At 54.5% G+C, this 22529-nt stretch overlaps 8 protein-coding genes across 8 annotated transcripts; 4 read left to right on the top strand and 4 right to left on the bottom strand.

The window, feature by feature from the left end:
* Positions 1-276: 276 nt before the first annotated feature.
* On the bottom strand, positions 277-1071 carry CGCS363_v005394 (uncharacterized protein; the record flags this gene model as incomplete). Its single annotated transcript, XM_036637243.1, has 3 exons — positions 277-362; positions 671-814; positions 873-1071. 3 exons carry the CDS (start codon positions 1069-1071, stop codon positions 277-279), a joined length of 429 nt encoding a protein of 142 aa, XP_036497824.1.
* Positions 1072-6601: 5530 nt separating this feature from the next.
* On the top strand, positions 6602-9092 carry CENPI (Centromere protein I; the record flags this gene model as incomplete). The annotated part of the gene is made up of 8 exons (XM_036637242.1): positions 6602-6677; positions 6740-7115; positions 7170-7241; positions 7295-7418; positions 7468-7644; positions 7701-7964; positions 8011-8128; positions 8176-9092. The coding sequence occupies 8 exons, from the start codon at positions 6602-6604 to the stop codon at positions 9090-9092; spliced, it is 2124 nt and encodes a 707-aa protein (XP_036497821.1).
* A 523-nt stretch (positions 9093-9615) lies between these two features.
* On the bottom strand, positions 9616-10455 carry CGCS363_v005392 (ABC transporter domain-containing protein; the record flags this gene model as incomplete). The annotated part of the gene is made up of 1 exon (XM_036637241.1): positions 9616-10455. One exon carries the CDS (start codon positions 10453-10455, stop codon positions 9616-9618), a length of 840 nt encoding a protein of 279 aa, XP_036497822.1.
* Positions 10456-10993: 538 nt separating this feature from the next.
* POL31 (DNA polymerase delta small subunit) lies at positions 10994-12741 on the top strand (the record flags this gene model as incomplete). The annotated part of the gene is made up of 4 exons (XM_036637240.1): positions 10994-11037; positions 11141-11456; positions 11524-12457; positions 12518-12741. The coding sequence occupies 4 exons, from the start codon at positions 10994-10996 to the stop codon at positions 12739-12741; spliced, it is 1518 nt and encodes a 505-aa protein (XP_036497819.1).
* A 353-nt stretch (positions 12742-13094) lies between these two features.
* On the bottom strand, positions 13095-14681 carry CGCS363_v005390 (uncharacterized protein; the record flags this gene model as incomplete). The annotated part of the gene is made up of 1 exon (XM_036637239.1): positions 13095-14681. The coding sequence occupies one exon, from the start codon at positions 14679-14681 to the stop codon at positions 13095-13097; it is 1587 nt and encodes a 528-aa protein (XP_036497820.1).
* Positions 14682-16487: 1806 nt separating this feature from the next.
* Positions 16488-17573, top strand: SDL1 (L-serine dehydratase; the record flags this gene model as incomplete). Its single annotated transcript, XM_036637238.1, has 2 exons — positions 16488-16573; positions 16625-17573. 2 exons carry the CDS (start codon positions 16488-16490, stop codon positions 17571-17573), a joined length of 1035 nt encoding a protein of 344 aa, XP_036498859.1.
* A 2081-nt stretch (positions 17574-19654) lies between these two features.
* CGCS363_v005388 (putative methionine--tRNA ligase) lies at positions 19655-21554 on the bottom strand (the record flags this gene model as incomplete). Its single annotated transcript, XM_036637237.1, has 3 exons — positions 19655-19963; positions 20019-21310; positions 21371-21554. 3 exons carry the CDS (start codon positions 21552-21554, stop codon positions 19655-19657), a joined length of 1785 nt encoding a protein of 594 aa, XP_036498858.1.
* Positions 21555-21872: 318 nt separating this feature from the next.
* Positions 21873-22445, top strand: CGCS363_v005387 (uncharacterized protein; the record flags this gene model as incomplete). The annotated part of the gene is made up of 2 exons (XM_036637236.1): positions 21873-21918; positions 21979-22445. The coding sequence occupies 2 exons, from the start codon at positions 21873-21875 to the stop codon at positions 22443-22445; spliced, it is 513 nt and encodes a 170-aa protein (XP_036498851.1).
* Between the last annotated feature and the right edge of the window lie 84 nt (positions 22446-22529).

Genomic DNA, 22529 nt, shown 5'->3' with positions numbered 1-22529 from the left:
GGTTCGTCAACCCTTTGATAGCATTTTGATAGCTACCCGATAGGGGAGATCCGAGGCCATTGCAGAGTATTACCATACATCGCATTGCTGACGGATGATGCCAATGATAGGTGCCACGACTGTTCATCATGTGTTCTTGTCGGACATGGTCAGCAACACAGAGGACCGCCATTGGAGCGCTCTGCTTACTGTCGAACAGCCCCTGTCTAGTGCTGCGGAGGGGGACAGCCACACTCCCAAGCAAGGAGGTTTTGTGCTGCGAATTTGACACGCACTTCAATCTTTAGGGCTCCTGGAAACAGGAACCAGGTGGTACTCGGAGCCGATGTATACAGCCGTCACTTCTGGGATAAGAGCCAGCACTAATGGTCGGCTGTCAGCCAACGGAGGAGGCACCCCGCATCCAACATGGAGGGAGCGGCCCCGGCATGCTGTGTTCATATTTTGAAGGTCATACAAAGCGACTTCATGGCGGTGAAGATTGGCGAAGGAATCGAAAGGCGTGGGTGGTGCAAATTAGCCCAAAGGCGTCGTCGGCGATTGGTATCATCTTATGTACGTGAGATCTTTGTTCAGATCTTTCGCCAACTGTCTTTGTATCTTGCCCACTCTCGAAAACCTTCGCCAGCGCGTTAGATGGGAACACGAAGTATTCGAAGGTTCTGCTTACCTAGACTTTGAAAGCCAGCATTGCCCCCTTTGACACCATCGATGAACATTTGCTGCATACCTCGGTCGGCCAGCAACTTGACACAGGTATCTAGCAATCGAATCATAACCGAGTCCCGGCTATTCACCATTTCACGATTATCATCTGGAGCGCTTTGAGTGAGCCACTGACATCGCGAGATCCTGATGGTGTTGCCACAAACCTGTGATGCAAATGCATGTTACGCCACCGACATCCGCGCCAATGGTCTTGGCCCACGGTAGGTCGTCCTCGGTTGGGCTTCCAGTGTTGGGAATGTACGTCAAAGCGACAGCCACAATAGTCTCGCCCTCTAGACCGATGACAACGTCCTCAATGTTTGGAGTGCCGTCCAGCCTCGCATATTGGTCATACCATCCCATGTTTCCCTTTCGTATCGCGTCTCTGTCTACAATTTGCAGAACTTGATGGAATTCCATAAAGTCGCACCGCCGAAAAGTTAGTCCTGCTGAGGATAGACTGGTTGCTGGCATATCGTCAAATCGGAGAAGCCAGTCCGAAACCTCCTGCCCATGCATCTGCCAGCCTCGGCGAGCAAACCATTCTTTTGCAAAGAAGTCCGACGGGACCCCGTACAGTAGGCGTGGGAAAGCCGTCCCTAGCTGAAGCCGTCTCACACCTCGAGTTCTCTGTAGCATCTTTAATGCATTGTCGTGTAGGCTCAGGCCTATACCTCGCCCTCGATACGAGCTTTTGACAATCAAGACGGCCAACGAGCCTAGAAGACTCTCCTGGTCACTGTCCGTAAATGTTGTGTATGTCGCACAGAAACCAACAATCTCTCGGGTATCGGGGTCTCTCACGACGTAGTTCATCGTATATCCATCCCGTTTAAGAAGGAGAACAAGAGCAAATTGAGGCAGGTGATATCTTGGCGGTAGACACTCTGTCCAAAGTTTGTGTATTGGCGTCATGTCCTGACCACAAACCTCCACAGGCCAATGTCGTGCTGCACTGATGATGAGATTTTGCACAGGTACGGCATTGACGGGCGGGGGTCGTTGATCTCCAAATATGATTGAAGCTGCGCTTTCGAGGTCCGATGGTGTAAATCCCCCGACTTGTACAATCGTGGCAAAGTTTTCGAGAACATCCGGATTTGCCTTGACGTTGTAACATGCCACTAAAATTTGTGGACGTTCCTCAGCCAAGGATCGCGCGGTTTCCGCCAGCTCGACCTGCGAGACATCGCCGTCTAACGGTGGCCCGGAGATGACGAAAACTATCGTTTTCGCTCTCTTTATGAACTCGGAGTGAATATTGTTGATGCCGCCTCGTTTGGTATAGGGAACATGGCGAACCATAGAATGCCGCGCAGCAATCGCACGGCCCAGCGGTTCGAATGGATCTCGATCATTTTCGGCGTTTCTGCTGTATGGGACGACAACGGGCGTGAGGAGTACAATGACATCGTCTTCCGACAGACACCTTCCAAGTGGGATACAATCCTGCTGATCCCGTAGCAACATTGCCAAAGCCCCTTGATTCGGTTTTGGACTGCTCCTCGAGCCGACGAGACGGTCGATTTGCATGTCAGGGGAGTACCTCATGTCGAATATCTCAGACACCTAAAGATCGAACTCCAGCTCATCCCTACTAAAAGGTCAGCTGAGGTTACACAACGGTTCAGGACCAATGTTGTATCATGAGTATGCTTGAATGAAGCGATGTCAATGACTGAGCTAACCTGTACAGTGAATGAGATGCCTTGCACGGCATGAGGAGCCGACAGTGCCGGCAATATCGTCCGTAGAACTGGCTGACTGAGCCTCACCAACTCGATCGAGAAGACAACAGCACTTGTACAGCCTAAAGAGTTGTCAACATCGACAAGTTGATGCGTGCTCACGCAGTAATCGTGTGGTAGGTAGCGGGAAAGGGGTTCGTCAATCCTAAAATAGCTGTGATTGAAATGATTTCTGGGCCCGGGCGCTTTTGAATTATATGCGGTATGATCGAATAGACTCAAACCTTCGCATACAGGGTTGTCCGAGGAAGTCAATAATGACTACCACTGCCGATACCGCTGAGCAAGTTGACGAGACAGGAGGCTCATGCCGAGGCAGCGTCAAGCCGAGGATGGAAGTGAGCGAATGATGCTGCCTGCTATTTCAAGTTAAAGGGCTGCGTCAGCTAACTAAAGATGATTGAGAAACGAAGTCGAAAGAGACGCAACGGAAACAGAAGGGACCCGCAAGTCTAAATGTTGACACATGCATCGTGTGGGAGGAACAGGAAGGTTACACATACCGTGACGAGCTAGCAGCAGAAAAGAGTCTAAGAGACGATGTCCTTTGGTGAGCCCTTTATCCTGATAGGCGTGGGAAGAGCACTGCATAAGGCCAGCAAAGAGTGGGGTGTGTACAAAAGGCGAGCGGCGGAGGAGACAGGGTCAGCCAGGCTGCCGGGTAGACTGAATGGAGACTGATGGGCAACGTGGATGGAGAAAATCTTGAAACGACATGCACACGGACATCATCAGCGGATTGCATAAATCCAGCGCTGAGCGACTGTAAGAAGGTAATAGCATGGTACTGTGGATGTAGGTAGGTAGGACAAGACGAGCAAAGCGCGCAAGCGGCTAATGTCCAAGGACCTCCACGCCTCATGCTGTGGGTGGTGGGTCGCAGTAACAATTAATCAATGAAGAGCGACGTGGTTCCTGGTCCGGGGGGCATCTGACTGATACAATAGCAAGTTGGCTGTGTGCGTATGCTTGTACGGACATAAAGAGTGTGTGGCCATGGACAAGATGAGGATGGAGGGACGGTGGGAAGGATGGATGGATGAACGGGTGTATCCCAATGCAACCGCCGCGGTACGGGGCGGTACTAGGTCCGTTTGCTGGGGGTCAATCTATGGATAACGGAACAACGAGGAGCGGTCTTTTACCTTGATATGCTGACCACCGGGCAAACCATGCAGCTGCCACTTAGCAACACGAGGGGCTCACATAGGTTACACAAAGTAGCTGCAGATGAATTGACTCCGGCGGGTGCAAGGTGAGATGAGAAAGGAAGGGTAAGCAGACGCCAGCGCATGACGGTCGAACGTGACACAGAGCCAAGATGATGACAGGAAACTGGCACCAGACCTCGTGAGACTTGCTGCTCGATCAACGCAGCCCCCAAACCCCCCACGGTTGATGGAGCAGGAGACTTGGAAGACTTTGCTTCAGACGTAAGTGAAAGGGTGAGGTGTCTTCTCGATTTGGGCATAAGAAGCGGGCACTTGGTGCACGAGTACCGTCGTTGAGTGCCATTCCAAGACCAACCGCAGTCTTGGAGCTCTCCAAGTACCAAATGCCCGGGGTCTGCATACAGAAAAAGGAAAGTCAAAAACGAGATTGCCGGGACAAAATAGCTCAGTCTAGGCTGTTGGTGGTGTAACTGGTGTTTGTCAGGGTGAGAAAAATAGGGTTTGCCGGGAAAATCCTACCAACAAAAGGCAGGAGAAGGAAGAGTCGGCACAACAGGGGCGGGATAATGGTAGATGTTGAGTCTCAATCGGGCGTCTCTCGGCTGTGGAGACGTCGGGCCGCGAACAATGGCACAAAACGTTGGACCCTGGGTAGGACCGGCGAGGGTCCTCGGTGACTTGATCTGGCCCTAGTATGGCAGTGATGGGCATAGGTTGCAGTCGATGGACATGTCGACAGCTGGACTTCCAACTTGCGAGATTCAACGGCGATGGAAGCGATCGACGCGGCCTGGGGGAGACAACAAGGGACGATTAGACCAGGGCTTGACATAAACGCACCAAACCCGTACCGTGGGAAGGAAAATGAAAAAGAGAGAAAAAGCGGCGTAAGTGGTAAGCAGGCTACATCACCTTGCGCAGCGATGTGGAGGCGAAGAGAAAAGGTGGTTTGGTCTGTCATGGGTGGAAGTGACGGAAGGATTCTGACGAAGCATTTTGTGTAGCATGTCTGTGAAACAACGAGGTCGGAAGCGGACGTCAGTCGGTTTCGACCCGGCTTATTGGCAAAGCAACAAAAGAGAAATACCGTTCCTTCCTGTCCACACTGTCGATTGAACAACTTCCATGCGATGCGCCAGGAGCATTTTGATGGTGTCGGAAGACGGCGGATAGTCGAGGGAGGTATGGTGCAGTGTGAGTGGAAGGAGTTGTAATACGGATACAGTTGCGGGACCAGGGGGTAGGCATCAAAGCGTAAGGTAAGGTAGGTAAGCAAGGACTTTGCTATGTGCTCCGCACCCGACGTTACGGACGGTGGGCGCCGTTCCCCAGAAGCACGGTGTAAGACGGGATAGGTGTGGGAACGGTTCGTCACCTTCAGGCTTCCATAGGTTCGGGCAGGCGCCAGTGCGTCAAAATGGACGTCCCGTCAGATACGGGCGCAGGATGGCACCTTACCTACCTTACCTTACCTAGGCACGGATACCTTACCTACCTTACCTTACCTTACCTACCTTACCTTACCTTACCTCACCTGCGGATACGGATGGAAACCCTCTTTCCTTTGCAGAACAGGTGCAGATGCGGATAGATGAGAGAAGAATTGAGCAGGCAAGAAGAGCCTAGGGAAAAGTCCGATTTCCATCTCATTTCCTTCCTCGGCATCGACATGGAAGTCTGACGTCTGCGTCTGCGTCTGCGCCTACAACACCAAGCTTCCTTGTCAATGGCCCGCCTTGTGCAACGCGAGGTGAGGCCACGACTGGGCCCTTCCAACCCTTCTTGTCGCCGTGCATCTGCTGGGAGGAGAGTCGTGCTCCTCATCTCATCTAAGACAGTGAGGAGAAATGTCCATCATCCCGAGCGCTTTCTCAATTGTCCGTCAATGAGTCGCGAAATGCCGGTACGCCTCACATATCACAAAGCCCAACTTGGACCCCAAATTCATGGCCAACTTTGGAATAAGCCCGGTCGAATGAGCGCAGGTCATGGCAGCCAAGACGGCTTGTACGCCGCTTACATACCTTTACCTGGGGTCGGTTTCGGGGCCGCAGCACGCAGCACGCAGCACGCAGCACGCAGCACGCAGCACGCAGCACGCAGCACGCAGCAAGCATTCAACGTAAGGTAAGGTAAGCAGAGCAGCATCCGCACGCATACGAATACACACTCGATGGCAAAGCCGGTGAGCCCTCTTGTGCCAATCTTGCCCTACCATCTCTTTGCCTGCAGCTCATCTCATCATGGCCATCTCCTTTCCGGTGTCACAGTGCCAATGAGCCGCGGTCAGCCAGATGCGCAAATCGGGCATGATGCGACTTCGGACCCCAATCATCAAACATGATCAGATGCTCGGATCATGAGACATATTTGCCTTTGTTTTTGCCCAGTACCTGCCAGGAGTCGCAGGCGAGAAGTAGATTCTTGCCAAGAATCTCGCCTAGCTGTTTCTCACCGAGCAATGTTCCCATTGGCACCTACCAATTTCGTGGTGTTCATGGATGGTTTTTTACCGGTGACCGAGGAGACCCCCACCCATGCTCGCCCAATCGACGGCAAGCACAGGCTTATGCTCGCTCACCCTCCCGACTGTCTTTCGTGCACCGTGCAGGTCCTCCGCGGGCCTCCTCTCCAGCCCGATTGCAGCCGACAGGAGCTCATTCCGGTTGCTGCACTGGGCCCCCGGCCGCTGAGGAACCGCAAGTGGAGCTCGTCCGGCCATTGACATCCACAACACTGTGAACCCATGCAAGGTGTGTGCGCCACTTTTTTCCCGGTCAAGGAAGACGCGCTCACCTTAGCTAGCTCTCTCACCCCGCGACGCGTCCACCACTCCGTTATTCGCGACCGAACGAGGACTACACCACCAGCCCGACCTCGGGACTGCACCACCGCTCACGGCGTCCCTGCATCTCCTGCGGTGCATTGCTCCGTTAATGCATTGGGGTTTTCCAAGGAACATAGGATACCGAAATGGCTTCACCCACAGACGACATGTCTGTAGATGGAAACAACGACATAAACCAGCTTGTAGAGGACATCGTTGAGGGTGAGTTGCACTTGCTGGATTTCATGTAAATATCAAAACACTGATCGATTCCAACTCCATAGCTTCCAAGTTACCGGCCAAGAAGCGAGCTACGGCCATTAGACCTACCGTGGACAAGGTAGCTTCATCGGCATATGAAACCGGCCTGTTGCCTGAGCCACTCAATGAGCTCATAGATCTTCTCACAAGACCAAGCTATCTGGACCAAGGCAGCCTCAACGCCTTGCTGAAGAGTCTCTACCCTGCAACCAAGCTATCAAACGATGTTGTGTGGAGGGTAGTGGGTTGCCTGGGACACGGAGAGCTCAAGCCTTCGCTGAACTTGCAGTCAAATCTGCTCAAATGGCTGATCATGGCGTACCATGTTATTGAGAATCCAGCAGTATTATCGCAAGCATATGCTGTTCTTTTCAACCTCCTCGATACAGCCGCCATCAGGTTGGATTCCCCTGGCTCACTTACTGGAAAACTCAAGGCGCTGACGCCATCCAGGCCACAGCTCTGTCATCTTCTTGCTCTCATAACACGGAGAAAGCACGTTCGACCTTTCAGGATACAACTCGTGTAAGTATGCATCGCTTTGAAGGGCGCAGGTGCAAGACTGACTTAATCGTCAGCCTAAACCTATCTCGAAATACCGGCAGCGACCCAGCTTTGACTGGTCTCCTCCGGGTATACAAGGACTACTATCCCGAAATCATCGTCAGCGATGCTCTCAGGGGCAGAGCGTCGGCGTTCAAGGTACAGCACGGTTGATTGTCCGTTTGGAAGCTTGTTCTGACACTCACAGCATCCCGACATGGAATGGAGAGAAAGATTGGATCAGATTCAGAGAGACCATTCCCAACGAACTGCCGATGTTACCGGCCAGCCTCGAAACGGCTTTAGCGTCAATCACTCTGCTTTGAGAGCTCGCGGTAGGAAGGGGACGCATCTCCCCTCAGTTCATACCTCGGCCGCTACAGAGGTGAGACCATCATGTCCGGGCAAAATGTGGTGCTCCCATGAGACTAATTTCTCCAGAACTCCGTCACACTGGAAGAGATTGATAGCGCCGACCGGCTCGCCCAAAATATTGAGAAAATCGAGCTTCCCAACCAGCTGGCAGCAGTCCTGGCAGACCCCTTGCTTCAGAAGTTCATTGCTTTGAAGAAAGATGATGCCGCCTCGAGACGTGTGATCCATTGGGTGGATGCTATTCTCGAGGACGTACTGAATGGGAATGCCGATGATAAGCTCTTCAATGAGACGATGGAGATCTTGGAAGACTATGTCACTCGGGTCAAGGTATGTGCTGTCATAGTAATCGAAGCAAACCAGTCTGACCATACAGGAAACCCCTGCCGTCGTCTTGAACTTCCTCGCTAAGCTCTTCACAACCTGGAATGGGGTAGATGCACGAGGCCCCGTTCTCAACATACTTTCATACGCACCACTCGCTTCCTTTGAAGGTATACTAAACCCGATAGTTTACCCAGTGCAGCACTGACGATTTCAGAACTTCGCAAATTCCTTTTCCAGCCGCTAGAAAGATGTCTACCACCAACGCCAAATGCCCAGCTTTCTCTTCTCAAACTCTACCAAAACCTCATTCGCCGCTGGACCTTTGTTCTCCGCTCACTCGATCCGATTCCCCCTGAAGCTCCAGTCAGCGCTTTTTACGACGTAATGGAACACGCAGGCATCATCGCTCTAAACCTGGTGCAAGCTACACCCAGCGTTGCGGTCCATGGTGCTGTGTTAGACCTCTACGAGCAGGCGGCGACCAGCATCTCCGATCCAACTCTCCAACCCCTCCTCCGCATCGCCAACCCGCCCGCGCAGCTCATATACCTCCTCTTCTTCGGCCACTCGCTGTCTAACGTGTCACGTCTATGCGCCGTCCTTGCAGTGTACAAGAAGGGTTTCGAGACCGCCATGTCCCGCCGCCAGCCGACCACGTATCAGCCCAGCTACGTTAACCACTTTAACGGCTTCCTCATGGACGTCTGTAACTGTCTCTGGCGCGGCAAGGCCTTCAATGACGCGGACAAGAATGCCCTCGGCTGCCTCAGTGCCCGTTCCGTCACCTTACGTTTGCAGCGCTACGTTGAGGATCTGGGAATGGACCTCGCGCTGCCGACGCTCTTCGGCTTCTCCTACTCGCCCGTGCTGAGTCTGCAAGCTATCGACTGCATCCGCGAACGGGAGGACAGGGCGCTGGCGGAGGATGAAGACGCCATTGCCACTAGGCACGGTGGCCCTGTCACGGCCAACAGTCTGGCGAGGTTGGCTGAAGCCCGCGGCATCCGCGTGACGTGGTCCGAGTATAGAATACAAGTGCTGCACGCGCTGGAGGGCAAGGGCTTGGGCGGCATCCCGGCGCTGATGAGGAACACGATGAAGGTCCTTATGGGCTCTCAGCCACCGAAATGAGCAAACCGCGAACCTGCATCAAATCGGCAAAGGTGTTGAGGTGCAGAGTAGTTGTGATACCCGCCGCGAGCGACTCGCAGCATCAATCGATATATGTGTATTTGATACAAAATGTGAGCGACGTCTAAATGTCTGTCTAGTTGAGTCGACGAGACTTCTATCGCCAGAGATGTAAAGCCCCCTTCTCGGTTGAAGACGCAGGGTATTAAGAGCCGTGAAAATCCTAATAGAAAAAGCCCGGGTATGCTGTTGTTGAACATTTATGCAACCAAACGCCATAGGGCGGGCAAGTTGAGAATGCCCCCCTTTTGTTTTATAACCCTCCTTCCTCTTGTGGTTATCCCTCTGGGTGTCGTTGAGAGACACCGAATGCCGCCATATGACCCAATCGTCATTTTCATGTTGAAAGAAACGCCCTTCATAATGCAGTTGAGTGCCGTCTACGCCTTGGCCCAAACCCATCGATCCTGTTGAACGCGAGAAAAACAAAACGAAACCACCTCTCCAGGCCCAATTGCAAGATTTATCGCTTGCCAGACTCGTCACCATAACCTCCGTATCCACCAGCGTCGTACGTCTTGCCCTCAGGCGCGACGCGTCCCTGGCTTCTCGGCCCACGATCCTTCAGATCCTTCCTCAACCACCCCAGCACCAGCTCGCCCAGGGTGCTGTTCCCAGTGCCCCCTTCGACATCCTTCAGGAACTTGCCCGCCGTGTCCCACTCCCTGACGGTGCCCAGGTGCATGTGCACAAGATGCGTCGGCCATCCGGCGAGGTTGTCCAGAATGTGCGTGGCGTACACGATCGTACACTCGCGGATCTCCGTCTCGCGCTTCAGCCAGCCCAGGAACTCGGCGCGGCTCAGCACATCGAGGTCAACCGTGATCTCATCCAGCAGAAGAATCGTCCACGGGCGGATGAGCCCCATGGCAAGCTGCACGCGGCGCCTCTCGCCGTCGGAAACGGCGTGCATGCGCCAGGCGGTGTCAATGTCCAGCACCGAGACGAGCTCGTCGCGGCGGTCCGGGTAGGCGTCGCCGCCGACGCTGCGGAGGAGCTCGACGACGCCGATGTCGGTGCGCACGATGGGGTTAAGGACCCATTCCAGGCCGAGGTAGGTGACGCCCTCAAGGCCCTCCTTGAAGGGGTCGACGCCGCCGATGGAGATGCCGCCCTGCGGGGCGAGGCGCTTGCCGGCGAGGAGGCGGAGGATGGTCGTCTTGCCGGCGCCGTTTGCGCCGATGAGCAGGGTGCGCGAGCGGGCAGGCACGGAGAGGGAGATGTTCTCGAGGCCTGACGAGGAGTCTGGGAACTTGTAGTTGAGGTTTGTGACCTCGATGGTTGGGGGACGTTGGGCGGACATTGTGGGCGATGTGCGTGGTGGGCGGATGCAATTGAGACTGACTGATGTTGCAGGAAGTGGGGAAGAGAGAAGTTGTGGTGAAGGAGAGTATATGCGACGAGGTTGGAAATTTTATGAGGAAAATTTAGAGTCACGATACACACCGCCCTGCAACTGAAGGCGTCATGACCCGATGGGATGAAAGGTGGGATGGTCTCACCCATCCCGAGCTAATCCTGCCCTCGTGTCGCGGGACAAGCACAGCTAGAACTCAATTGCCCCTCCATCCCAACCCCGTCGTGGCTGGGACCGACCGCCCAGGCCGGGGACCGCCGCGCGAAAGCCACAAGGGACGCAGCAGGGGATGGGCCCCTAACCCATGGCCCATTTACGCCAAAAGACGCGACTACACCAGCCCCAGGTCCTTCGACGCGTCTGCGCATCGTAGCAGCCAAGCTTTGTTCCTGCACCCGCTGCCATTGACACCCCGCGAGAGCTTCTCCCAAACCATCACCAACTCGATAATACGCTCTCGGGTCTGCAGAGTCACAGCCCCAAGATGGTGACCCTCGACGAAGCGACAGCGCTTCTACAGAAGCCGGCGTAAGTCCTCCCACCCTCCCTCTGCATCACCGTTTCATCACCCCCTGCCCAACACTGCCTTTTCATGATATCGCAACAAACGACTAACAAAGTCACGATCCAGCGACGCAGCCTCAGCCTCTTCGACCCTCGTCCGCGCCCCCTCGCAGTACAAACCTCTATCGACCTTCACCCTTCCAAAGGAGCGTTCCTACCAACAACAATATGCCGACGTCTACTTCCTGCGCCTCACCTCGATCAAACCCGCAGTCGACGCCGTCGCCGCTGAAGCCTGGGACGGCACAGTCATAGGCGGCGAGGAAGCCCGCCATGTCAACCGCGTTCTCGACGTCCGCCAGGGCGAGCTGTGTTGGGTCACCGGCACCGTCTATATGGATATGCCCCTGAAGCCCAACATTCTGGAGGACGTGTCGAAGGACGTACGTATCTCTCACATATACCAATCCCCTCTTCCTTGATGATTCCCTATGCTGACAATCCTCACAGCGTTGGATCTCCGCCCCCATCTCCACAGACCGCTACTACTCTGACGACGTCGAGAAGGACCAAATCATGCTCGAGGACGACTCAGGCCGCATCCGCCTCGTCGGCGACGTCCTCAAATCGATCCACCTGGTGACGGGCTGCATCATTGGCGTAATGGGCACCGAGAATGCCAGCGGCGAGCTCGAGGTGATCGACGTCAAGTTCCCCGACCTCGCACCTCAACCTTCCCGCTGGTCCCTCACCCAACCACCTCCATCCTCCGAAGACCACGACATGTCCGGCACAACGCCCTCCCAACAAAAGCCCTCCTCAAAGATCGCCATCGTCTCGGGTCTGTCCTTCTCCGGCACAGACGCATCCTACGCCCTCGAGCTGTCCCTGCTCCTCGAGTTCCTCCTCGGCGAGGCCCTCTCTCCCGAGACGCAGTCCCAAATCACAAACATCTCGCGCCTAGTCATCTCGGGCAACTCCATCTCCACGACGGCCGCGAACCCGGCCCTCAAGACGGACGACGCTACAAACGGCAACAAGAAGGCAACGGTGAAAAAGTACGGCTACGATGCAAGCGCGTATAACCCCCTCCCGAGTCAGCTCTTTGACGAGTTCCTCGCGGACCTGCTGCCCTCCATGCCCGTCACCCTCATGCCGGGTGCACAGGACCCTGCCAACGCGAGTTACCCCCAGCAACCGATCCACTCGGCCATGTTCCCGCGCGCAAGACCATATGCGGCTGGTCCAGATGCCAAGGAGGCCGGCTGGTTCGACACCACGACGAATCCGTGGGAGGCCGAGGTTGACGGGTGGAGGATGCTGGGCACGGGAGGTCAGAACGTCGACGATGTCTTCAAGTATGTCGACAGCGACGACAGGTTGGGTATGATGGAGGCCATGTGCAGATGGCGATGCAGCGCGCCGACGGCGCCGGATACACTCTGTGAGTCAACACCCTCTTTGCGACCCAAATATGCGTTGATCATATCTCATACGTTTCCAGGGGCATACCCATTCCAAGACAATGACCCGTTCGTGATGAAGGACGCTCCCCATGTCTTCTTCGTCGGCTGTCAGCCAGAGTTCGGAACAAGGGTAATTCAGGGTGCTGACGGCCAGACAACGCGGTTGATCACCGTTCCATCATTTTCAAAAACCAAGGAGATCGTTCTCGTTGACACGGAAACGTTGGAGGTCTCCAAGGTCAAGATTTCGGCGGCATCGTAAGGGAGAACAGGCAGCATATGTTGAGCACAAGACGGTCATGATTAGATATACCCACTGAGCTTAAGAGGATGAGGTGAAAAGCAAAAATATTGACGCTACCTAGAAGCTAGGCTCCATGCAGAAAAGCAAATCGCTGATGAGAAGACGTCCCCAAAGATCGTTACTCGCCTCTCCTAATCTGTTGACGGCGATATGGCGTGCCCCTGTGCCACTCCCGCCAGGCCAGATTGGCCTCGATCCAAAGCAATCCTTGATTCCATGACGCCCAGTAACAGAAGCAAAAGCAGCGCATCACATCGCCCTCCTCTCGATCATTATCCTGCCCCCAAGAAACATCAAAATCATCTGCACCCTCAGTCATAGTCCTGTCCCCAGAGCATATCGTCATCCTCATCTTCTTCGTCATCGTCGTCTTCGTCCCCTTCGCCCAGCATTGCCGGGCCTTGGGCCTTGTTCTTATCCTTGGGGCCGTCCCAAAAAGCGCGAATAGATTTAGGGATATTGTCCAGCTGCGCTTGTGCCTCACCGGCCGCATTGATCCTGTAGTTCTCCATCTGCAGATCACCCTTCCACGGGTCATCCTCGCCGCGGCGGGCACGTCGCACTTTCGCAGCGTACTTCATGTTGACCCGGATGCGCTTCTGCTCCTGCCTGTCCGATATGTTGACGATGATCTCGATAAACTGGCAGGGCAGACCGCGGAGCGCCTTCATCACCTCGGACGTCTTCTCGAAGAAGTTGAGGAAGGTCAGGTCGCCGGTCTCGCGGTCGCGCGAGGGCGTGATCTCGATCTCGATGGTGTGGATGCGGCACTTGATCGGCTTGAGGTTGCGGAAGACGGAGATGGCGTTGGCCATGCTCAGGAGGTAGCCCTTCTCGGTGCGGTTGGGCTCGGCGAGGATCTTGATGTGCCGGAACTTGTGGCCGTACCGGTGGATGTCGATCTCGACGTGCGGGTTCTTGGATGCGCCTGGGAGGGGCATGTCGTCGTTGTACTCGTCGTCGTCGTCGGCGTCGTAGTCGGAAGAGTACTCCTCCATGGGCGCGAGAGGGTGCTGCACCACGATCTCGTCCTCTCCATCTCCAACCTCGGAGACTCTAGCAGGCGCCGTCTCTCTGAGGAGGTAGAGGAACTTGTTCCCGCCGTAGAAGATGTCGATGGCCTCTTTCCAGATTTCGTGGGAGGTGCGAAGGATGGCGGTATCAAGGCAAGGGCGGTTTCTGGGATAGAGCGTGGACCAGCCCTGGCGGACTTGCACGGGGTTGTCGGCAACAAGAACATATCCGTAAATTTTATCCCTGATCTCGGGAGGGAATTTCATGAACCAAATCTTGCCCGTTGGCATGTCTTGATCAGTAAGGTCAATGACTGAACCATGCTTCGGCTTGGGTGGAGTTGGATCCGGACTGGGAGGACTGTAGATATCATCATCGTCGCTCTCGTCCAGAAAAGGCGTGGCACCCTTGGCCTTCTTCTTGCCCTTTCCTTTGCCCTTGGCATTCGTTGCTGCAACAGCATTCTTGGGCTCGGGGGCTTTGAAAGGAGGCGGGGTGAAAGTCATCGGAGCACCCCAGGTGTAATGAGCCGTCGACTTGGCAGCGAACGCGGCGCCGTAGTCTCGAGGGATCGGCATCTCACGCTCAGTAAAGTCATCCCATGTCTTCTTCTTGGCAGCCTTCCTGCGCTTTTGAGGGGGCTTTCGCATACCATCGTCGTCGCTGTCCGTCTCGGCGAGCTCGAAGCCGCGCTTTTGGGCGTACTTTAGAACCGCATCAGGTATTTGACGCTTGGGGGGTTTCTCAGCAGAGGCTCGCTCCTTCCCCTTCGATGACTTGCTCTTGGACTTGGAGGAACCGGTAGGAGCGGACTTGGACGAGCCAGCCGTGACGAATCTTTTCTTTCCAGAGGAAGAGGATTTGGACTTATTCCCGGGAGCCATCTTGAAGGTTTTGTTTTGTAGCTTCTGATTGTATCAGCGATTGTTGCCAGGAAGATGTCAGAAAACTTACTCAGATGAAGGGGGGTAAATGATAATATTTGGAACCGCTGGATTATATGGCCAGTGTAGATGTCGCAGTCTTTGAACCCCGTGAAATTTCACTTGCTGCCTTGTTGCTTCTTCATTCGTGAAATAAGTCTTTGTAGTGGTTTGTCTCTTGTGTTGCAAGTAAGACACTTCTGCAACGAATTAATGTCAAAGAGAGGGATATATCATGAAGGTGAGATACGAGGTTGCGACCTTCCCAATGGGTGAAGCAGAGGAAGTAGACGAGAAACTTCTGGGGCAATTGTCAACTCTCTCCAGAGTTCATGCCTCTGGTATTGGCAAGTACCTACTTGCCAAACGACCAGGTAGTTGACGAAATGAAGGAGCAAACTCCACAAACATGTATTGTAGTTTGGTGAAACTTGTGAGCCACAGACGAAAGCTTCAACGTCACAATTCAATGCCAGGAGAACGAATGAAAACCGCGAAGAGACTGACGAGGAGTGTTGTGTTGGTGGAGGATAGAGAAAGGCAAGATCCACGCTGGAGTGATAGTGTTGATATAAATGCTGGCTCAACTCCAAGAGGCAGCTTCAGAGAAGTGATGCCTTCCGTTTGCGGCCGATGTAATGACAGGAAGAGGAGGGGCGGGTGAAGTGGTGATTAGAAAGAAACATGATTCCATCTTTGGCTTCTACGATGCCAATATTGGTTATGGCAGGAGGGCCTTTTTTGAGTGATCATGGTCTTTCTGGATTCAGTTACTAATATTCACGATTTCGTTTCGACTTGTTAACTATAATACAGTCGAAAATATGGGATATGCGTTACAACTTTTATTTCAGATCGCAACAATGATCACACATTCGTTGAGATGAGGCCATCATGTTAGTTCAAAAACAGCGAAATAAAAACAGATTCGCTGGGCAAACCGAGAGACGAAATCCGTTTGCTGATGTACTGTTTATCTTCAAACGGTGAGGATGCCACGGGCTACTGTAGCCACGCAAGTCATGAAAATACAATGAACCCAAGTTGTCATACGAAAGGTGACATAACAACGTTGGCAGAAAGGATTCCATCCATCATGTTCCATAACGATCCACGTTGTCTCAAGGGCTGACTGCATACACTAGTTGGAGTTGTTGTTCTCTCATCCCACCGGGCGGCCGCTGCGACCCCTGCGAAGACCCTGTACAAGTTTGACATCCGCGCCCTTTGGTCTTTATGCCCCTCATCCTCTAACACGGCGATCCACCATCGATTACGACGCGGGGTTCTTTCAGATATCGAAATAGGTCTTATTAATTAGGAGCAATTGACCAATGATCAGAAATGATACCTAGTACCTGAATTTCGATCTAAATGTTCCGAATACGCGGCTGATTCAAGAAATCGTCCGAACTATTGTCGATCCTGGCATCGGAAGCACTTCCGCTCCCCCACCTCGTAAGTCTGGATTTTTTCAATGTACACCCGAAAGCGAAGTTCCTTTCTCTCTTCAACCATCATCTTCCATTTCGCAGATTTCTCAATGAATGCTGTTTTTGCTGTGGTTCTTAATGCGCAGTAACTTCTGATCCCCTCGTTGACTCAATTCCTCTAGCTTGAAGGATCGCCAAGTCTCCACATCCGTCACCCTAGTGCCGTAGACTCGACGTTTCCTATAAACATCGTGTCTCTACCTTCTTCGATGAACTTGGCTCTTACTTTCGTCACCGAACACAAACCACCAAATCACCTTAGACATCAACCACAATGGGCTCGCTCGATTCAGACACCAAGAAGCCATGGATCCAAACACCGTGCATTGCATCTGCACCCCTCTCTAGGATAGCAGGATGGTACGTTTCAAAAGCACCATCAACCCAAACCAACTAACGGAATGTCTCCAGCAACATCTTCCTTAAGCTTGAGAACCACCAGCCTTCGGGCTCCTTCAAGTCCCGCGGCGTCGGCAACCTCATGTTCCGCGCCGCCGCCGCAGCCCCCGGCGCAGACGTCCACTTCTACTGCTCCTCCGGCGGCAACGCAGGCCTCGCTTGTGCGACCTCCGCCATCGCCCTGAACCGCAAAGCCACCATTGTAGTGCCCATGATATCGTCGCCGCTGATGATCTCCAAGCTGCGTCTGCTGGGAGCCGAGGTCCACCAAGTCGGCGAGAACTGGCCCCAGGCCGACCGCTACCTGCGCGAGGAGCTGCTCGCCAAGGACCCTGCCGGCGTCTACGTCCCGCCCTTCGATCACCAGCACGTGTGGGATGGCGCATCGACCATTGTCGACGAATTGGTATCTCAGCTGCCAGGCAGCGACATCAACGCCATCGTCTGCTCCGTCGGGGGCGGCGGCCTCCTCAACGGACTCGCACAGGGCGTTGAGCCGGAGCGCTGGCAGGGGACGAAAGGCCGGGAACCCCGTCTTATGGCCGTCGAAACGCGGGGAGCCGACAGTCTGAATGCGAGCGTGTTGGCTGGCGAGCACGTCACCCTGCCCGGCATCACTTCAATCGCCTTTTCTTTGGGCGCCACGAGGGTCTCTCAGAGGACGTGGGAGGTCTCGCAGAAGACGCCTGGTTTCCGGAGTGTGACGGTCAGTGATGCGGAGGCGGCCATGGCAACCGTGCGCTTCGTCGATGATGCACAGCTTGTGGTTGAGGTTGCTTGCGGCGCGACAATAGCTACAGTCTATAACGGCATGTTGAGGAAGCAGCTGGGCTCGGGCATGTCGGATGAGGAATGGGCGAAGCAAAACGTTGTGCTCATCGTCTGCGGCGGTTCGAACATTACACTTGAGATGTTGAATGGGTACCGTGAAAAGTTCGGCGACGCATTTGAAAGCGCATGAGACAGAAGACGATGGTCTCTTTTTAGACGATAAAATTAGATATACACTGCCAAGACATGAAATAGAAGCTGATAACCAGTATGAGACGGTGGCTTTGCCGTTCTATGTGTCTTCTTGTGTTCTATCTTCATGTGCTTCGTCTATCTCGCATAAGCCACCTCTCGCGATTCCTCCGCTGCCTTCAACCCAGCAGGAGATGCCACAAACTGACCCAAGTCATTCAGCACCATCGTGACCTCCCCAAAATAATTGACTTCTCCTTTCTGCGTGAAGCCAACTCTCTTGAATAGCGATATGCTCGCTGCGTTCCCCTCTTTGATCTTGACCATCAACCCCTTCAACTCAGCCTTTCCACTCTTGCCTTCGCCCTCAACATACTCCTTTAGTATGCGCTCTTGGTTGCGGTGAACATACAGCAGCAACGTCGTGACAGCAGCGTATCCTACACCCTTGCCGCGGTGCTCCTTCGACGCCACCATAACGTCCACTTCACCGACATAGGCCCCCTCGCCCTCTTCCTCGTCGTCGTGTGGATAAACGAAAAAGTTGATGTCGCCAATCATGCGTGCCGCCGCATCAACCTCACCAGCCTTTACGCTGGCTGCATCAGAGGCCGCATCCAGGGGTTGGCAGATGATGAAGGTGAGCTTGTCATGGGACGTCCGCCACGATTGCTGGTTCTCGTATTCCTCCTCCAGCGTCAATGGCTCAGAGGCCGTCGCTTCTTGGATATCCTGTCACAAAAATAAGCATGTGCTTGGACGAATCGGCGGGTACTTTGGTGCGGCGTTCTGCTGACCGGATCACTCATCCACTCATGATAACGCTCCACATGTCTCGCTTCGTACGGCACAAGTGTCACCGCCGGCGTCGCGATCGCTGTGCTCTTGTAAGTCCCTCACATCCAAACGACCAGCGTCAACCAAATCAGACAGTGTCCTCAAAGTACATGCCTGTATTCTCATTCAATCTCATCGTGAAGTATGCCAAGGGTGTCCGTCTCAGGCACCAGATCCCCCACTTGCACCCTCGTCACAAAAACTAAAAATGCGAGCGAAGCCGGTGAGGTGGCCAGCGTCCCCGCCCTGCGCTCCACGTCTGCGTGCTGCCGCTGTCCGAAAGGGGCAAACAAACGACCCCGTCCGCGGAAGCAGACGCACGATGGCCGCGAGGTATGGACCCTCCGAACCCCTGGAAGTCCTCAACAAGAACAAGTGTCAAGGTGCCAGAGTGGTTAATGGGCTGCCCTGCTACGGAGTGCCTCGGTTTACCGAGACAACCTAGCTGCCAGGCAGTGGCTTCGGTCGCGCAGGTTCGAATCCTGTCCTTGACGTGTTTCCTTTTTGCGCTTTTGAGAATGACCGGTTGAGTCACTCGGTGGTGTAAGTTGCGAGCCGAGTTTTTGGCTGAGGCGGAGTTAGTGCCCCGAGCTTGGTGAGCTTGGGCTTGAGTGGGTGGTCGGGTGTGTGGTCCACTAACGTCGCGTGCTGAGGTGGACAGAGATTGCGGGGTACTTAGTGGACATTCCACACTTCCAAATCCATCAACAGTCAAGGTGCCAGAGTGGTTAATGGGCTGCCCTGCTATTGTCCCTAGGATAATCGTTGTTCAGGCAGTGGCTTCGGTCGCGCAGGTTCGAATCCTGTCCTTGACGGTTTTCTTTTGATCTTCTTGATGAATCCGAGTGGCACATTCTTTTTAGACCGGTGCTGCTTTTGCTGGCCTTGCTGCTGTGTGCAGCAGGTGGTGGGTGTGCGTACTGTTCAGGACCGAGCGCAAGCCCTCGCATCTACTTACAACGAATTAATACCTACCCTATCTCGAGATATCCTGTTATTTCTGCGCAAGAAAACGTCTCATTATATACTGGCTGACTTAATTACCACCCGCTGATTTCAACAAATCAAGTTGGGAAGAAGAGACGGCTTAGTTTTTGAGAGCAGTCACGCTTTACGCCCGGCTGACCTGGAGACCTTCTCCATCGTTCATCATCATATAATTACAACATCTTACATTTCCACCAGTGATGGGGAGATTTTACATTTACATTCAATTCATACAGAACATGGAAACGCCTAGACTCATTCCTCAGCGGCCTGCGGAGGGAATAAAGCGTTCCACTTCCCTTCCTTGCCTGGATCGCGCACCGGGACACCGTATGTCAAGTCTGCGCCAAAAGTCGCATCCTGGAAGCGCCGCTTGCCGGCGTCAACACCCATGGTATCCAGCAGAAGCCCCATCTTGGTCGGCATGACAGGCTGGAGCAGAATGCCCGCCACACGCGAAGCCTCCGCGGTGTAGAAGATGCACTCGTGGAGCGTGGCTTGGTCTTTGGGATCCTTCGACTTGACCAGCTTCCACGGTGCCAGGTGGGAAATGTACTTGTTCGCCTAGAAGCCTTATTAACATATTTTCCGCAGAGCATTTCCAGGGAAGCGCGCTTACGTCGGCGAGAACATCCAGCACACCACGGATGGCAGCATTGGGATTCAACTCATCCATGCTCTTTGACATGTCAGACGCCATGCCGTTTATACTTGCTTTCAGCTTCTCACTGCTCAACAGAGAGGTGCTATCCTCTTCCGCCCACACGACAGAGCTCAACAGAGAGGCGCTATTCTCTTCTGCCCACACGACGGAGTCCCTGAGCTTCCACGTTTTGCTCTTGGCAACCCTGTTCATCAAGTTGCCCACGGTCGATTGAAGATCCTTTTGATACCGCGCCACGACCAACGAGTTCTCGTAGTCAGCATCCTGCTCGATGCCGCCGTCGCGCATCATGAAGTACCGCATCGTATCCAACCCCCATCGGTCGACGGCAAAGAAGGGGTTAACCACGTTTCCCAACGACTTGGACATCTTCTTCTTCCCCAACGTCCAATGCGCATGGCTTAGCAACTGCTTCGGCAGTGGGAGATCCAGCGCCATCAGCAGCGCGGGCCAGTAGATTCCGTGGAACCGCACGATATCTTTTCCGATGACGTGCACATCCGCTGGCCAGCCTCCCTCGTGCTCTTTCCCAGGCTGCCATGTCGGGAATCCGGCTTTCGTGAGGTAGTTGATGAGCGCGTCCACCCAGACGTAAATCGTCTGCGAGGGATCGTCCGGTACGCGAATGCCCCAGTCCAACCTCTGTACGGGTCTTGATATCGACAGATCCTCGAGGTTGTTTTGTACCCAGGCGATGACTTCCTTCTGCCTTGCCCTTGGTACGATCCAGTCCGGGTTCTCCTCGTAGAACTTCAGCAAGCGGTCCTTGAGCGCCGTCATGCGGAAGTGGTAATTCTTTTCCTCGACCCACTCGACCTCGTTGCCCGTCTCGATCGACGCCATCACCGTCCGTCCCGTCGACGGCACCAACGTCCTCTCGACCTCATTCGCGGCGTAGAAGCACTCGTCGCTCACACAATACCACCCCTCATGCTTGCTCTCGTAGATATATCCCTTCTCCTTCAGCAGGAACCAGAAATGCTGCACAGCCTCCATGTGGTCCGGGTCGGTGGTGCGAATGAAGTAGTCATTGTCCATGCCAATCACCTGCGCCAGGTCGCGGAACTTCTCGGCCGTCGAGTCGCAGAACTCTTTGGGGGCAACGCCCTGTTTGGCGGCCGCCTGCTGGACTTTGGACCCGTGTTCGTCGGTGCCGGTGCACAGGATCGCCGGCCTGCCCTTGAGGACCTGCCAGCGCTTGAGGACGTCGGCGAGGAGCATCGAGTACATGTGGCCGACATGCGGGGCTGTACATGTCCTCATTAGCTCGCAGGTCTCAGTGATTGCATCGGAACATCTTCACATACATGCATTGACGTAGAAGATGGGCGTCGTCACATAATACGGCTTTACGCTCTTGCTGTTAGAGCTCGCGAACCGTCGCAATGTCGGTCCATAGCTGCACGAGGGGCAGACCCAGGCCGGTCGCAGCGCTGGTGCATAGCGGCGAGTGCGGAAGGCCGAAGCTGCAGGTAGTCTTAATTGTCTCATTGCGGCTGTGTTCGTCAAAAAGCTACCTTTGGGAAAGCATGTCGCCGTCAAGCATGCAGGTAGATCATGAATCGAAGGGTGCGACTGATCACTGCCTCTCGAAATGTTGTGACTTTCTGAGGGCACCGTACCAATTGAGTCGGGCGATAACGGTAGAGAGCTCTTATCGGTGAAAGATCCCTGCACCCCGCCGTAATTCTGACCGAGTCCCCTTCACCTCGACATCTTTGCGACAACCTCGAGTAAACAACAACGCTGCGCATTCGAAAAAGCTCGACGTCCTATTCCACAAAACACAGTCGAAGACAGGACAACACAATGTCTCTCCCATCTCGCGAAACGGAAATGAGGGCCTCCTCAGACGGTGCGCAACCATCCAGCCCACCACCAGCAGCACCACACTGACGCAGGCGCCCTCCCCCAGCGGCCTCAAACTTCGCAGATGCCTACTACGACGCCCTCAACCGCCGCAAGCTCAAAGGCACAATGTCGCAGTTCTACACTACAGCCTGCTCAAAGTACCCCACGCCGCCCGACATCTCCGTCAACGGCGCCGTCCTCGCCAGCGGGCCCGACGAGTACACCACCCTCCTCGACACCCAGGGCCCCGATGTCCGCTACGAGATCGAGTCCCTCGACGCCCACGTTGTCAACGCGGACTTCTCCCTCGGCTGCCCCGAGCACCTCCAGGGCGGCGACAAGAACGGCGCAAAGTGCAGCGTCATGGCCCAGGTCACCGGCCGCGTCTACTACGGCAAGGGCCGCGACGCCGCCGCCAAGACGTTTAACGAGGTCTTCGTGCTGGTGCCGAACTGGGACACCTTTGGCAAGAACCCCCCGCGCGGCGTCAGGCGATGGTTGATTATGAGCCAGAACTTTCGCGCGCTGTAAGGTTGTGGGTGGATTGGCGGGCGGAGGATATACCCCAGAATGAAGACATGTCGAGACGACCTGATTGTTTCACAATTCGTAATG

Source organism: Colletotrichum siamense (genome assembly GCF_013390195.1).
Source record: "Colletotrichum siamense strain Cg363 chromosome Unknown KSG_Cg363_contig03, whole genome shotgun sequence".
Lineage (NCBI taxonomy): Eukaryota > Fungi > Ascomycota > Sordariomycetes > Glomerellales > Glomerellaceae > Colletotrichum > Colletotrichum siamense.
Note: the sequence above shows the minus strand (reverse complement) of the source record. Positions and strands in the feature narration are given on the sequence as shown.